Source organism: Lissotriton vulgaris, chromosome 6, assembly GCF_964263255.1.
Source record: "Lissotriton vulgaris chromosome 6, aLisVul1.2, whole genome shotgun sequence".
NCBI lineage: Eukaryota > Metazoa > Chordata > Amphibia > Caudata > Salamandridae > Lissotriton > Lissotriton vulgaris.
Genome location: NC_141694.1, coordinates 1,855,812,194 through 1,855,825,494, shown reverse-complemented (window position 1 = coordinate 1,855,825,494; position 13,301 = coordinate 1,855,812,194). Strand labels below are relative to the sequence as shown.

At 47.5% G+C, this 13,301-nt stretch overlaps 1 protein-coding gene across 1 annotated transcript in view; it reads right to left on the bottom strand.

Annotated features, from left to right (window-relative positions):
* GCKR (glucokinase regulator) overlaps window positions 1–13,301 on the bottom strand; it is a 164,259-nt gene that overhangs the window by 16,354 nt on the left and 134,604 nt on the right. Inside the window, exon 15 of the mRNA XM_086928175.1 lies at window positions 11,555–11,652. Within this exon, the coding sequence (XP_086784301.1) occupies window positions 11,555–11,652 (98 nt within the window). The remainder of the gene's footprint in view (window positions 1–11,554; window positions 11,653–13,301) is intronic.

The window sequence follows — 13,301 nt, the reverse complement described above, 5'->3', positions numbered from 1 at the left end:
AGAATATTATTTCACATAAAAAATGAATTTATGATTTGCTTATAAATTGGATAATTTTTAACTAGTGAGATGACAAATGTCTAGACTTGGGAACATTGCACTGAATTCTATTTCAGAACAGGAGGCTCAGATTATGCTTCACAATCTTTACTGCCCAAATCACAGCAGCCAAAGTGTGAAACAAACACTTCCCATCGTACTCTTCCAACCAATCACAGCGTGCATAGCCACGTATCTATTAGTGACTCCAAGATTCCGCTTTCGCTGCTGCCAAGAGTTAAGTCCATCGTGTTTATTGTTTGTACCTAATACTGTAGTAACTGTTCTGTGATTTTGCGAATGTGGTTAGCAAAATCTTTATAGTATTTACAGTTTGCCGTTTGCGCTTGCATTGGTAGTGTATACTTTTGTTTGAGACGCACGCTCCTCCGCTTAGTCACATAGGGCCATATGTACGAAAGGATTTAGTTTACTTAAGGAATGCTAAATTGTCTTTCCATATGTACAAAGGCAGATAGGGAATCGTAAAATGTGATTCCTACCCAGTAGAAATCACATTTTGTGATTCCCTAAATAGGAAACGCAAATAGGGATTTCCTATTTGCGATTTTCCAAGTACATGTACATAGCATTTCCTAAATGCAAAATGGGTATTTACGAAATGCTATTAACATTATCTCCAAGTCGATGGTAACCATGTGCAATTTTTTTTAATGCACCCAAATTGCATTTTTTAAAGTTCCATGTAGCGCACATACCCCTAGAGCATTTGTGTGCTTTCCATCTGCACCACTTTTGAAGGTATTTTCTTGGAGTGAATTGTTATTTGTTGGAGCAGCTCTATTGCTGTGCTTTTTTGTCCAATCATGCCGTACTCTGCAGAGTATGGTAGGGCTGCATAATTATATTGAAAGCTTACCAGAGGAGCGAGTTTGGTTTGACTTAATCGAGTTACTGTCTTTTTGGGACAATTGTACAATATTACCCCTTGTGTATACAAGGTGTATTACAGTGCCTTTTCATTGTTTTTGAGAGTGTTGATATGGCACGGTCAGAATCCTCTGGTATGGAGAAGTATTATTATTATTATTATTAAAAACTCTTATAGAGCGCGTAGTCACCCGTAGGTATCCCAGCGCTAAGAACCCTACCCTAAACCTGACAAGGGGGGCCAGAAAGAGGGGGAGTGAGGGATGGGACGGGGATACAGTGGTTCAGATGGGAAGGGATCATTGGGGAAAAAGAAAAGTTTTCAACCGCTTCCTGAAGCGGAGGTAGTGTGGTTCAATTCTCAGGTCGCGGGGGAGTGCATTCCAGAGGCTTGCGGTATGGACCGTGAACCGCCTTCCACCTGTGCGTGCCTTCCTGATTCTAGGGGCGCTGATGAAATTCTCCGTGTCCGATCTGAGGGATCTGCAGGATTTATAGGGTTTGATAAATTTTCTAAGGATGGGAGGGCCTTGATTTTGTAATAATTTGTGAGCTAGGCACAAGGCCTTAAATTTAACTCTCTCCCTTATAGGAAGCCAGTGGAGGAGTTTCAATGCTGGTTTGGCCGAGTCTCTGGCAGGGGTCTTAGTGAGAATCCGGGCGGCTATGTTTTGGATTCTCTGAAGTTTATTCAGTGTTGCTTCCGGGGCGCCCAGATATATCACATTGCTGAAATCAAGCCTAGAAATTATCAGGCCTTGTATAAGCAGTTTTTGGGAGTTGGGTGGCAGAAGGGGCAGGATCTTTCTCAGTGATTTCAGCAGGCCGAAGCATGTCCCGGCTACTTTTTTTGCTTGTGTGGAAAATGACAGAGTAGTATCTAGCCACACACCTAAGCTTTTTACTTCTTGTTTTGGTTCTGGAATGGGACCCAAACAATCAGGCCAGATATTTGGGGGGAGAATGATTCCTTTCTGACCAAGAAGAAGGACATCTGTCTTTGTTCCGTTTAGTTTCAAGGCTGAGCTGTTCATCCAGTTTTGAACCTGCGTAAGGCAGTTAAGTAAATCTGCTGGTTTTCGATTGGGATGGGATAGTGATACCACTAATTGTGTGTCGTCAGCATAGCTGACGACGCTCACTCCGAACGGGGTGATAACCTCCTCCAATGGGGACATGTAGATGTTAAATAATGTGGGGCTCAGGGAGGAGCCCTGAGGCACACCACATTGGAGGGGAGTTTCGGAGGAGCAGGTGTTGTTTTCCCAGATCTGAAAAGTACGCTGATCCAAGAAGGATGTAAGCCAGGATAGGGCAGAGCCTACCACACCGACTCTTTCGAGCCGTTTAATGAGGAGTTGGTGATTGACGGTATCGAAGGCCGCACTCAGGTCGAGGAGGATCACTGCCACTGATCCTCCCTCGTCTAAGAGTGTCCTGGCCTCCTCTACCGCCGCCAGGAGGGCGATGTCAGTGCCCTGCCCTGGCCGGAAACCTGTCTGAGAGTTTTTTAATTTGTTATTGTCTTCCAGGAACTGAGACAGTTTTTTATTAACCAATTTTTCGGCAATCTTGCTTATCCCAGGGAGAAGGGAGATTGGCCTAAAATTGGCCAGGTTTTCAGGATCAAGGGAAGGCTTCTTCAATAGAGCCTTCACAACTGCAGCCTTCCAGTTCAGGGGAACAATTCCCTGTTGGAGAGAGGCATTGATCAAGTGGGTAAGAGGGGGAACAATGATGGGGGTTACTTCTTTCAGGGTCCGAAGCGGGACAGGGTCTCTAGGGGATCCACTTTTAATGGATTTTAGAGTATTTTCCACATCTTCGGTGGTTACTTGGCCCCAAGAGGGGAGACAACTGAGTGTCTGGGTGTTCGTAAGATCGCTATCTTCGCATGGACTGGCGGGGGGGATTGAAGCAAGGATTTTTTGGATCTTTTCTTGAAAGAAATTAGCCAACTGTTGGCATTTTTCCTGATCCACAGTAGGGTCTGGAGGGCTTGTTGGTTCAGGAGCTGGGGGTTTCAGTAGCTCTTTTAGAATGGCATAAGATTCTTTGCTCGAGCATACTGCTTTTTCTATTCTTTGCTGAAAGAATATGGTTTTTTCCTTGCGGATGGATGATTTATAAGTTGCAAGGGAGGTGGAATACGCTCCTTTGTTTGTAATAGATTTATCTTTCCGCCAGATGCGTTCGGCCCTCTTGCACTCCTGGCGCAGAGCTTTGAGTTCTGCGGTATACCATGGAGCACAGGGCGCTCTTTTGGTGTGTTTAAGAGTGACCTTTTTAGGGATTAATTTGTCAAGTGAGGAAGTAATCCAGGTGTTAAACTGTTCATTGGCCATATTGGGCTCAGAGGAAAGCACAGGAATGGAGTTTGAAAGAGTGGTGGCCCATTCTGTAGATACAAGTTTGTGCCACCGTCTATCAGTGACTTGAGATTTCCTAGTTTGAGGGGTCTTAATGGGGACATCCCAGGAGATCGGGACTAGGAAATGGTCGGTCCATGGTAAAGTCAGGGGTGGGCCTGTGGTGATATTAGTGACATTGGTGAGGACTGGGTCCAGCAGGTGTCCTTTATCGTGGGTAGGCTCATTATTAATCAAACGAATATTAAAAGACGACAGGTCTTGAAGGAGCTCGACCGCTATTCGATCGGAGGGGTCCATGAAATGCAAATTTAGATCGCCCACTATAAGAAAGTCAGAAGCAGAAGAGGCTAGTTGTGCAACCGCTTCAGTAATGGCGTTAAGAAATTTCCCAGGGGTACCTGGGGGGCGATATATCAGGAGTCCCGACAGGGTGTGGGCCGGGGAGGTTTGAATAGAGAATTTGCATCCCTCGCAGTCATCAATGTGAGCCTCAGAGGTTCTACAGATGAATTGTTGTCTATGGATTAGGGCCAATCCCCCACCTCTCCCTCTGGGTCTATGAAAAGTTTGACACAGATAGCCCGGGGGGAGGGCAGTGACGATGTCCGCATCAGAGTAGTCAGATAACCACGTTTCAGTAAGAAACAGTGTATCCAACTCCTGATTTAGTATTAGTAAGTTGATTTTGTCTGCGTGCTTAGGGAGGGAACGGCAGTTAAGGAGTCCCATCTTAAGCCTAGGTTTAGCTGGGCTATGGTTAATTGGGTTACATCGAGCACAATGAAAGAAAGGTTTACCTTCCGTGTGCGTATGGTAGCAGGGCAGAGATTTCGCTGGTTGCAAAGTTTGAAGCATTTCCCTTGAAAAAACCCGACGTTCATGAGAAGCATCTGGCATAATCCCTGGGCCTGGGTCCGGTCGGGCCCGGACGGGCCCAGACGGGCTTGCCTTTGGCGCGCCTTCGGCGCGCTGACGGCGCGCCCGCTGCGCCCGTCCGCTGCGCGTCCGTGGAGCACACATCTTTTTATGCAGAGGGTAAGAGGGATGGGCGTGGCCTCCGAGGGGGCGTGTCTTCGTGGCTCGCCGGAAATGGCGTCGGGAAATGCAAGTCTTTCCCTCGCGTCAGCTGGTAATCAGCAGCGCGTGCAGACTAGGACAGAGCTGTGTCCTGTCAGAAACGGCGAAGTGCAGTGCTTTTTAAAAAGATCTGTGAAGTGACAAATTTTAAAATAACCCTCCCGGCTTCCGCCTCAGGAGTACAGGTAAGTTCTGTCAGGCGCTAGCAATCGGCGTCTATTTATATCCCAAGCAGGGGGGCGTGGCCTCCGAGGGGGCGTGTCTTCGTGGCTCGCCGGTAATGGCGTCGGGAAATGCAAGTCTTTCCCTCGCGTCAGCTGATAATCAGCAGCGCGTGCAGACTAGGACAGAGCTGTGTCCTGTCAGAAACGGCGAAGTGCAGTGCTTTTTAAAAAGATCTGTGAAGTGACAAATTTTAAAATAACCCTCCCGGCTTCCGCCTCAGGAGTACAGGTAAGTTCTGTCAGGCGCTAGCAATCGGCGTCTATTTATATCCCAAGCAGGGGGGCGTGGCCTCCGAGGGGGCGTGTCTTCGTGGCTCGCCGGTAATGGCGTCGGGAAATGCAAGTCTTTCCCTCACGTCAGCTGGTAATCAGCAGCGCGTGCAGACTAGGACAGAGCTGTGTCCTGTCAGAAACGGCGAAGTGCAGTGCTTTTTAAAAAGATCTGTGAAGTGACAAATTTTAAAATAACCCTCCCGGCTTCCGCCTCAGGAGTACAGGTAAGTTCTGTCAGGCGCTAGCAATCGGCGTCTATTTATATCCCAAGCAGGGGGGCGTGGCCTCCGAGGGGGCGTGTCTTCGTGGCTCGCCAGTAATGGCGTCGGGAAATGCAAGTCTTTCCCTCGCGTCAGCTGATAATCAGCAGCGCGTGCAGACTAGGACAGAGCTGTGTCCTGTCAGAAACGGCGAAGTGCAGTGCTTTTTAAAAAGATCTGTGAAGTGACAAATTTTAAAATAACCCTCCCGGCTTCCGCCTCAGGAGTACAGGTAAGTTCTGTCAGGCGCTAGCAATCGGCGTCTATTTATATCCCAAGCAGGGGGGCGTGGCCTCCGAGGGGGCGTGTCTTCGTGGCTCGCCGGTAATGGCGTCGGGAAATGCAAGTCTTTCCCTCGCGTCAGCTGGTAATCAGCAGCGCGTGCAGACTAGGACAGAGCTGTGTCCTGTCAGAAACGGCGAAGTGCAGTGCTTTTTAAAAAGATCTGTGAAGTGACAAATTTTAAAATAACCCTCCCGGCTTCCGCCTCAGGAGTACAGTATAAGCCTTATACTGAAGAGATTTTATCAAGGTCCATGGTTGTATCCTTTGGGTCCCCTTGTTGTTTCAACGCATTATACTGAAGAGAAGCACAATATGGGGGAAGAACTGCTGGCGGCAATTAGTAACCCTGTGCAACAGTCTGTATATGAAGCCTTACAGGGGCATTGCAACCCTTCACTGGTAGCTGAAACGTTATGCACAACAAGTGCTTCTGTTTGATGCAGCCTCACCAACCGATGCCCAGCCATGTGAGTTTCAGAACCTCAAGGAGATGAAGCAAAGGCAAAGACCTTCAATAAACTTTCAAACAAATTTATGTCGGGCCAGGACTCCTCAGCTGGAGGGTGGGGTCTTGGAGACTTCAGGGAAGAAAGGTGGTAAAGACTCTGATGTTCTGTTTGGCCACTTGAAGCCCTCCATGGATTCACAGGATCTCCTTTTACCTGTGCCTAAGAAGCGCAAGCATGGCGAGCCGTAATCAAACTCAATCTGACGCTGGTGAGGGGTCAGGGTTGTTGTCCATTGATCCGGATGACATTGTCCACCCCTAGTCCTTAGATTGTATTCCCCTTCCAATTGTGGCAAACTAAATGCAGGATTGTCTCTGAAAGAGATGTTTGTCACTGTCTGAGAGCAGAATGTCCTCGGCCTACCTTAGCAAACAAGGTTGTGGAAACTCCTGAGGTGGACCCTAATATGTTTCTGTTTCTTAAGAAGTTTCCCAGAAGAGGGATAGAAGCTTCTGGAGGTCGTGCCAAAATAAAGTCTTAGATTTATCTAGACCGCTAGTGAAGATCTTACAAAGGGCAGTGCATGCGAAAGAATAAGGAGAGTCCATTGATCCGGACGTCCTGGCTGGATGGGCCCATAGATCCAATTGTCCACTGGGAAATGCCAACAGCGCTGTGTCGGCTGAACGCCGTAAACCAAAACTGATAAGGACCGATCCCAATTTAGCAAAACTGGCAGCGGTCAATGCCGGCCTCATAGCGAATGGGCTTTTATTTGGGGATCTCTGAGAAGGATCTTGGCAAATTTGTGAATATTTCACCGCACTTGACAAAGCTCGGAGCTCCTTGAAAAAAGCTTTTTAGCATGGCCTTTTTACTCCGTTGGGATATACAGGGGATGGTTGCCAGGTCAGTCCTTTTACCAAGGTCTTCCAAGGGGATTTGCCAATCAAAGAAGAGGAAATTGCAATGACAATGGCAGAGGCACCTTCTTTTCTTCTAGCTCTTGATACAGCTGTGGCAGATACAGCAGAGGAAGATTCAGGACCGGGAACCAGTTTGAAGCATGTTGCAACCCTACAGGTAAAACTTGTTCAACATCAATTGTAATAAAGTATTGAGTACGGCCGCCAGGATAACTTCTATAACTAGAATAACTCATTATGTGTTGAAAACTGTTCAGGGTTTCAAGATAGAGTTTTATGGGTCCCCTGTGCAGCAGGCAGCTCCCAGGAAGCTAACTTTCTTCCCATCACAAAATGAATTTTATAGATACAGAAATTCAAGAGCTACTACACAAGGCGCCGATATGACTGACAATTCCTCATCCTGTAGGTATCTTCAGCGCTGATTTTATTGTAGGCAAATGGGGAGGTGGTTACTGGTCAGCTAACTCCGACTCACACAGCTCATCCAAATATCAACCCACACAGCAGGCCATACCCTCTACACCTCCATAACTACCTCCACCTTCCTGTCTTGCTGGAAAAATAAAGGAGTCAACGCCCTATTGAAAAAAACAAAAGTGGAACCCTGACACCATCATCAGGTACACACCAATCTCCCTCCTGCCTTTTTCAGTTAAAGTCATTGAGAAGGCCAGCAATGCCCAAACCACAGACCACCCAGAACTCCATCACCTCCTGGGCAGCTCTCAATAAGGCTTTCACACCAACCACAGCACATAGAAAGCCCTCATTGCTGCTACCGATGACATCAGAAGCATTGTCATCCGAGGAGAAATGGCCACACTCATCCTCCTCCACCTCTCTGCAGCTTTCAATACGGTCTCCCACAAGCCACTCATTAGAAATCTTCAGCATGTGTGTTTCTGCGGACTGGCCCTCAAACGGATTATCCTCCTTCCTCATGGACAGAACCCTCCTACAATTTAGAACCCAAGTAACTCATCTACGGAGACCCTCAAGGAACGTTGTTTAGCCCAATGCTCTTCAGTGTCTATATGATGCCCCTCGTGGACACCGTCAGATCCCACTGCATCAACATAGTATCATAAACTGATGACACATAGCTCATCCTCTCCCTTCCTATCAACCAGCACTGCCAAAGTGAAACTGTGCCAACCACATGAGCAACAGTGCTGCCTGGATGAAAAACAACTGCCTCCAACTCAACACAAACAAATCCGAAGTCCTAACTTTCTGCAACAACCACTCCCCCAGGGAATGCCCCGTGATGGCCCTCCAAACTTGGCCCCCAACCCACCCCTGTGGACCTTGCCAAGAACCTCTGCATCATCCTGGACACCAACCTCTCCATGAGCAGACAGATCAATGCTGTCGCATCATCACACTTAAACATCTTGTGAATGCTACGTAAGATTTTAAAGTGGATTTCACTGACCACCAGACGAAGGGTCACTCAGACTCTTATCACAAGTTGACTTGATTACGAGAATTCCCTCAACATTGGAATCCCGGACCATTACCTACGCTGACTCCAATCCACCCAGAACGCCGCCACCAGACTCATCCTGAACATCATGTGAAATAACCACATCTCTCCACACCTCAACAATCTCCACTGGCTCCCAGTCCAGGAAAGATGAAAGTTCAAGCTACTTACCCACGCCTACAAAGCTCTCACTGGCGATGCTTACCTCAATCACCACCTCAACTTTTACCAACCCACCAGACACCTTCGATCTGCATCCCAGGCAAGAACAAATCTCCCTCGCATCAAGAAGATCAGATGCAGAGGATGCTCCTTCTCATACATCACAACCAACACCTGTAACAACCTCCCAAAACATCTCAGAACCTTCACCTCCCTCATGGACTTTCAAAGGAATCTCAAGAAATGGCTCTTCCATACAAAACAGGAAATAACTCTTCCTCCTCCCCCCTCAGACCTGCCCTAACCAGCACCTGGATACCCTCACAGGTGATAAGCCGTGCTCTACAAATTCACATAACATAACATCTTCTCAGAAACATCTTCTCAGAGATCTGCTTCAGGAGAATGATTGGATTTAGAATTCAAAGATGCTTATTTAAGCACCCCAATCTGCACTCCTCACAAGAGATTTCTGTAGTTTTAGTGGCGAGACCTCTGGTATGAGTATGTCATTCTCCAATCTGGCTTGCCCTCAGTACCAATATCATGAAGCTGATTGTGGAAACTATGAGGTCCAGGGGAGTTTGGGTGATTGTCTAGTTAGACAATTTACTATGGCTCAGGGCATAATACCGTTAATGACCCATCTGATCGGTAAGGTATATCTGTTGGAGGATTTGGGGTTTGGGTGAAAAGAGAAGAAGTCTGCATTGCTTCTGTCATTATGTATGGTGTTCCTGGGGCTTCAAGTCAGTTCAGTGAAGGCTCCACTATTGATGCCAACCGTGACGATGAGGGACATATAAAAGGAGATATGTCTTGCTTTGAGCAGATAGATAGTATTGTTGAGAGTAGTGGCCAGAACTGTGGACCTCCAGGCATCGTCCATTCAGGCCATTATTCCAGGATCCTTACATTACACGGCCCTTCAGTGTGTCAGGTTCTTCATCGGGCCTGTATATGAAATGCTACTAGTGGGCCTGCAGAAATAACTGTGTCACCGCCATGGGTAGCCCTGTAAACATGTCACCTCAGGCCTGCCACTGAAATGTACGTATGTGAAGTTTTAAACTGCCATTTCAACCTGGCAAGTGCACCCACTTGTCAGGCTCAAACTTTACCTTATGTAACATATAAGTCACTCTTAAGGTAGGCCAAGGAAGCTCCATGTGCTGTGTGCAGTGTATTTAAAAGGTAGGACTTGTTTTACATGTCCTAATAGTGAAATACTGCTACATTTGTATTTCACTATTGTAAGGCTTATCTCTCATACAGGGTAACATGGGGATAGCCTTAAAATATCTTTCAAGTGTAATTTCCCATTGGGAGCGGATAGAGATATGGAGTTTGGGGTCTCTAAATTCACAATTTAAAAAATACATATTTTTATGGAGTTTGTTTTTAAATTGCCTGGACTTCCTGAGCTAGAGTTGTGGGAGGAGTTGTCACAGGCACCTGAATTGTACAGTGCCTATCTTCAAACAAAGCTGTCTCCACCCCCCTGTAGTGTGTCTGGAGCCAGAGCAGGGAAAGGCAGGGTCTTATGCACTATAAAGACTTTCCTTTGAAGTTTGCCTACTTCAAAAACAGAAAGGTGAATAAGTATTGGACCTCTGACTCTCTCAAATCAGAACTGTTCTGGACTAAAGGACAATCTGATAGGAAGAGTTGGCTGCAGTAGGAGGAACTGCCAATCTGCCTGTTGCTTTATTGTGCTGGCCTGCTGCTTGTTGCTTCTGTCCTGGGAGTGAAAGGACTGGACTTTACTTTCTACATCATGCTTTTCAAGTTTCTCTAAGGGCTTGAGTTAAGCTTGCCTCCTGTTGGAAGCCTCAGGGATATCAAATACTTCATTCACATCTTTTTACCAGCACTGGGACTCTACTGCTGCGAGTCCTACATTGCCAAGTGGTGCCAAAACCAATCCTGGGCCCTTGGAAATAAGTGGTTGTGCTGTAATCTCAAGAAAAGCTAACTCTGCGCCACTGCCTGCACTAAAGCCATGGTCACCACTCGTGAGGAGCACAACACATCAACCAAAGCGATATCGCAGCCCCGGCATCAACAATGACATCACGTCGCGCCATCATCGACACAGCTGCCTGCACCGAAGCTGGGAGCATCACTTGTGAAGAGCACGATGTACCGCATCGGCGACATTGCAGCCCTTGGTGTACCAATGAAAGTGACATAGGCTCTGACTTAGTTTCTGACACCGCTGCCTGCACCATGGTTGAGGGCACACTTGTGCATAGCACGATGCATCGCCCCATCTCACAAAGCAGACACTGATGCAGCTGCCTGTATTGAAGTCGTGGTCACTGCTCGTTTAGAGCACGACACATGGACCGATACAAAATCGCAGCCCCAGTCCCACTGACCCCAACTCTCCTCAGGTTTCATTACAAGGTCTTCGAGTCCTCTTCGCTTCCAAAGGTACTGCTTTATGGGTCCTCCCGACGCGGTATCACTGAAGTGTTGGATTTGTGTTGGTCATGACACAGTGATAGCCCCAGTTGGTGCTATCAACCTCAAGGAACTATATTTTTGAGATATTCTTGCATAATTCATATATTTACTTGTGTATGTTTGATTTTTATATTTTTGGTCTCGAGTTACTGAGATAAATATGGCTATTTTTCTGAACTGGTTTGGAGTACTCTGGTTGTGTTTTCACTGTGTTATTGTGTGTGTGTGTGTGTGTGTGTATGTGTGTACAAATGCTTTACACATTACCTCTGGGATAAGCCTGACTGCTCTGTGCCAAGCTACCAAGGGTGTGAGCAGGGGTTATCTTAAGCTGTGTGACTCCCTTACCATGACTAGAGTGAAGGTCCCTACTTGTACTGGGAGCAAGCCACTGCCAACTAGAAACCCCATTTTTAACACTAACCATCTTTTGATTCCTCATTATTGACACAGATAGGTTCCGATTTAAAGTATAGCGCTAATGCAGTTAATCCAGAAACACATACACCTGTCTGTATTTTCACATTCTTGTTTTAGGATGTAATCTCTGTCCACCTCCAAGACTGAGAGTAGAGAAAGAAGAGATGGGCATCATAAAGACACACAAGAAGAGAGGACCCGACCACATATCAGCTTACCGGGAGGTACTGTCCTGCAGTAGCATGAGAGATAGCTTGGACGTTGGATGTCTTCTCCTTGACTAGCAAGGTGAGCTTCTCAACACTGGCAAGATCATCTGAAGGAAAACAAGAGGACGATTGTTATCAGTTAAAGATGGAGTGACAGAGGAGCACCCGCAGTAATATAGTGGCTTCAGGCAGCCACAATGTGCCCTCTATGGACTCTACCCAGGAGCGATAGAGGAGCACCTGCAGTAATGCAGTGGTTACAGGCAGCCATAGTGTGCCCTCTATGGACTTCACCAGGAGTGACAGAGGAGCACCCGCAGTAATGCCGTGGCTTCAGGCAGCCACAGTATGCCCTCCATGGACTCCCCCAGGAGCAACAGAGGAGCACCCACAGTAATGCAGTGGCTTCAGGCAGCCACAGTATGCCCTCCATGGACTCCCCCAGGAGCAACAGAGGAGCACCTGCAGTAATGCAGTGGTTACAGGCAGCCATAGTGTGCCCTCTATGGACTCCCCAGGAGCAACAGAGGAGCACCCGCAGTAATGCAGTGGTACCGGTAGCCACAGTATGCCCTCCATGGACTCCCCCAGGAGCAACAGAGGAGCACCTGCAGTAATGCAGTGGTTACAGGCAGCCATAGTATGCCCTCGATGGACTCCCCAGGAGCAACAGAGGAGCACCCGCAGTAATGCAGTGGTTACCGGTAGCCACAGTATGCCCTCTATGGACTCCTCACCCAGGAGCGATAGAGGAGCACCCGCAGTAATGCAGTGGTTAGAGGCAGCCATAGTGTGCCCTCTATGGACTCCCCAGGAGCAACAGAGGAGCACCCGCAGTAATGCAATGGTTACCGGTAGCCACAGTATGCCCTCTATGGACTCCTCACCCAGGAGCGATAGAGGAGCACCCGCAGTAATGCAGTGGTTACCGGTAGCCACAGTATGCCCTCTATGGACTCCTCACCCAGGAGCGACAGAGGAGCACCCGCAGTAATGCAGTGGTTAGAGACAACTAGGCTGTATTTTTTAGAGGAACCACCCAGGAGCAACCAAGGTGTAAACCACAGGAACACATTAATTACAACCAGCTGGGATATGTGGTGCGTAGAATCCACCCAGGAGCGACAGGGTTGTACCCACATAGCAGGTATTAGGAGCACCAAAGGTTAACAGTGCTTATGTGAGAGTAATGCTGTTTATGTAATATTATTAGCTGAGATGAGAGAGTGAGAGAAAGGTGAAGGCGCACAGGTTCTGACCCTAGGACCCAGTAGGCCAAAACGGGAAAGAGGTTACAGGAAGACAACCTTGCCCTCTCTGAACTTCAACTGGACCGCCATGGCATGAGTGGGTACTCTGGGAGGGGGAGGTTTAATAGCCAAAGGAGGTGAATCAATGGGAGGGAGATGGCGCTCTGGGGGGAGCGAGCCGGGGGCAGAGGTTTGGGGAGGGGCAGATCAGACCTAGGACACTAAAACTAATAAGTGGAGGTCTGGGCAGATTATAGTAATCTACACCTGGAAATGAAGTAGCAAAATACAACAAACTCGAACCCTGTCTTTCAATACAAATATGCAATTATCAGCAGCAAGGGCTTCATATCAAAATCGGACAAACTTCTCCGAAGTGGGTAGGTATGTCAGAAAACACAGGAACAGAGATCAATTCCATAGGTTCAAAGTTTTCCCAATGAATTTGTTTGCTCTTTGAAATGTCTCACTGCACTATTCTACCATTACCGGTAATATTCTAGATA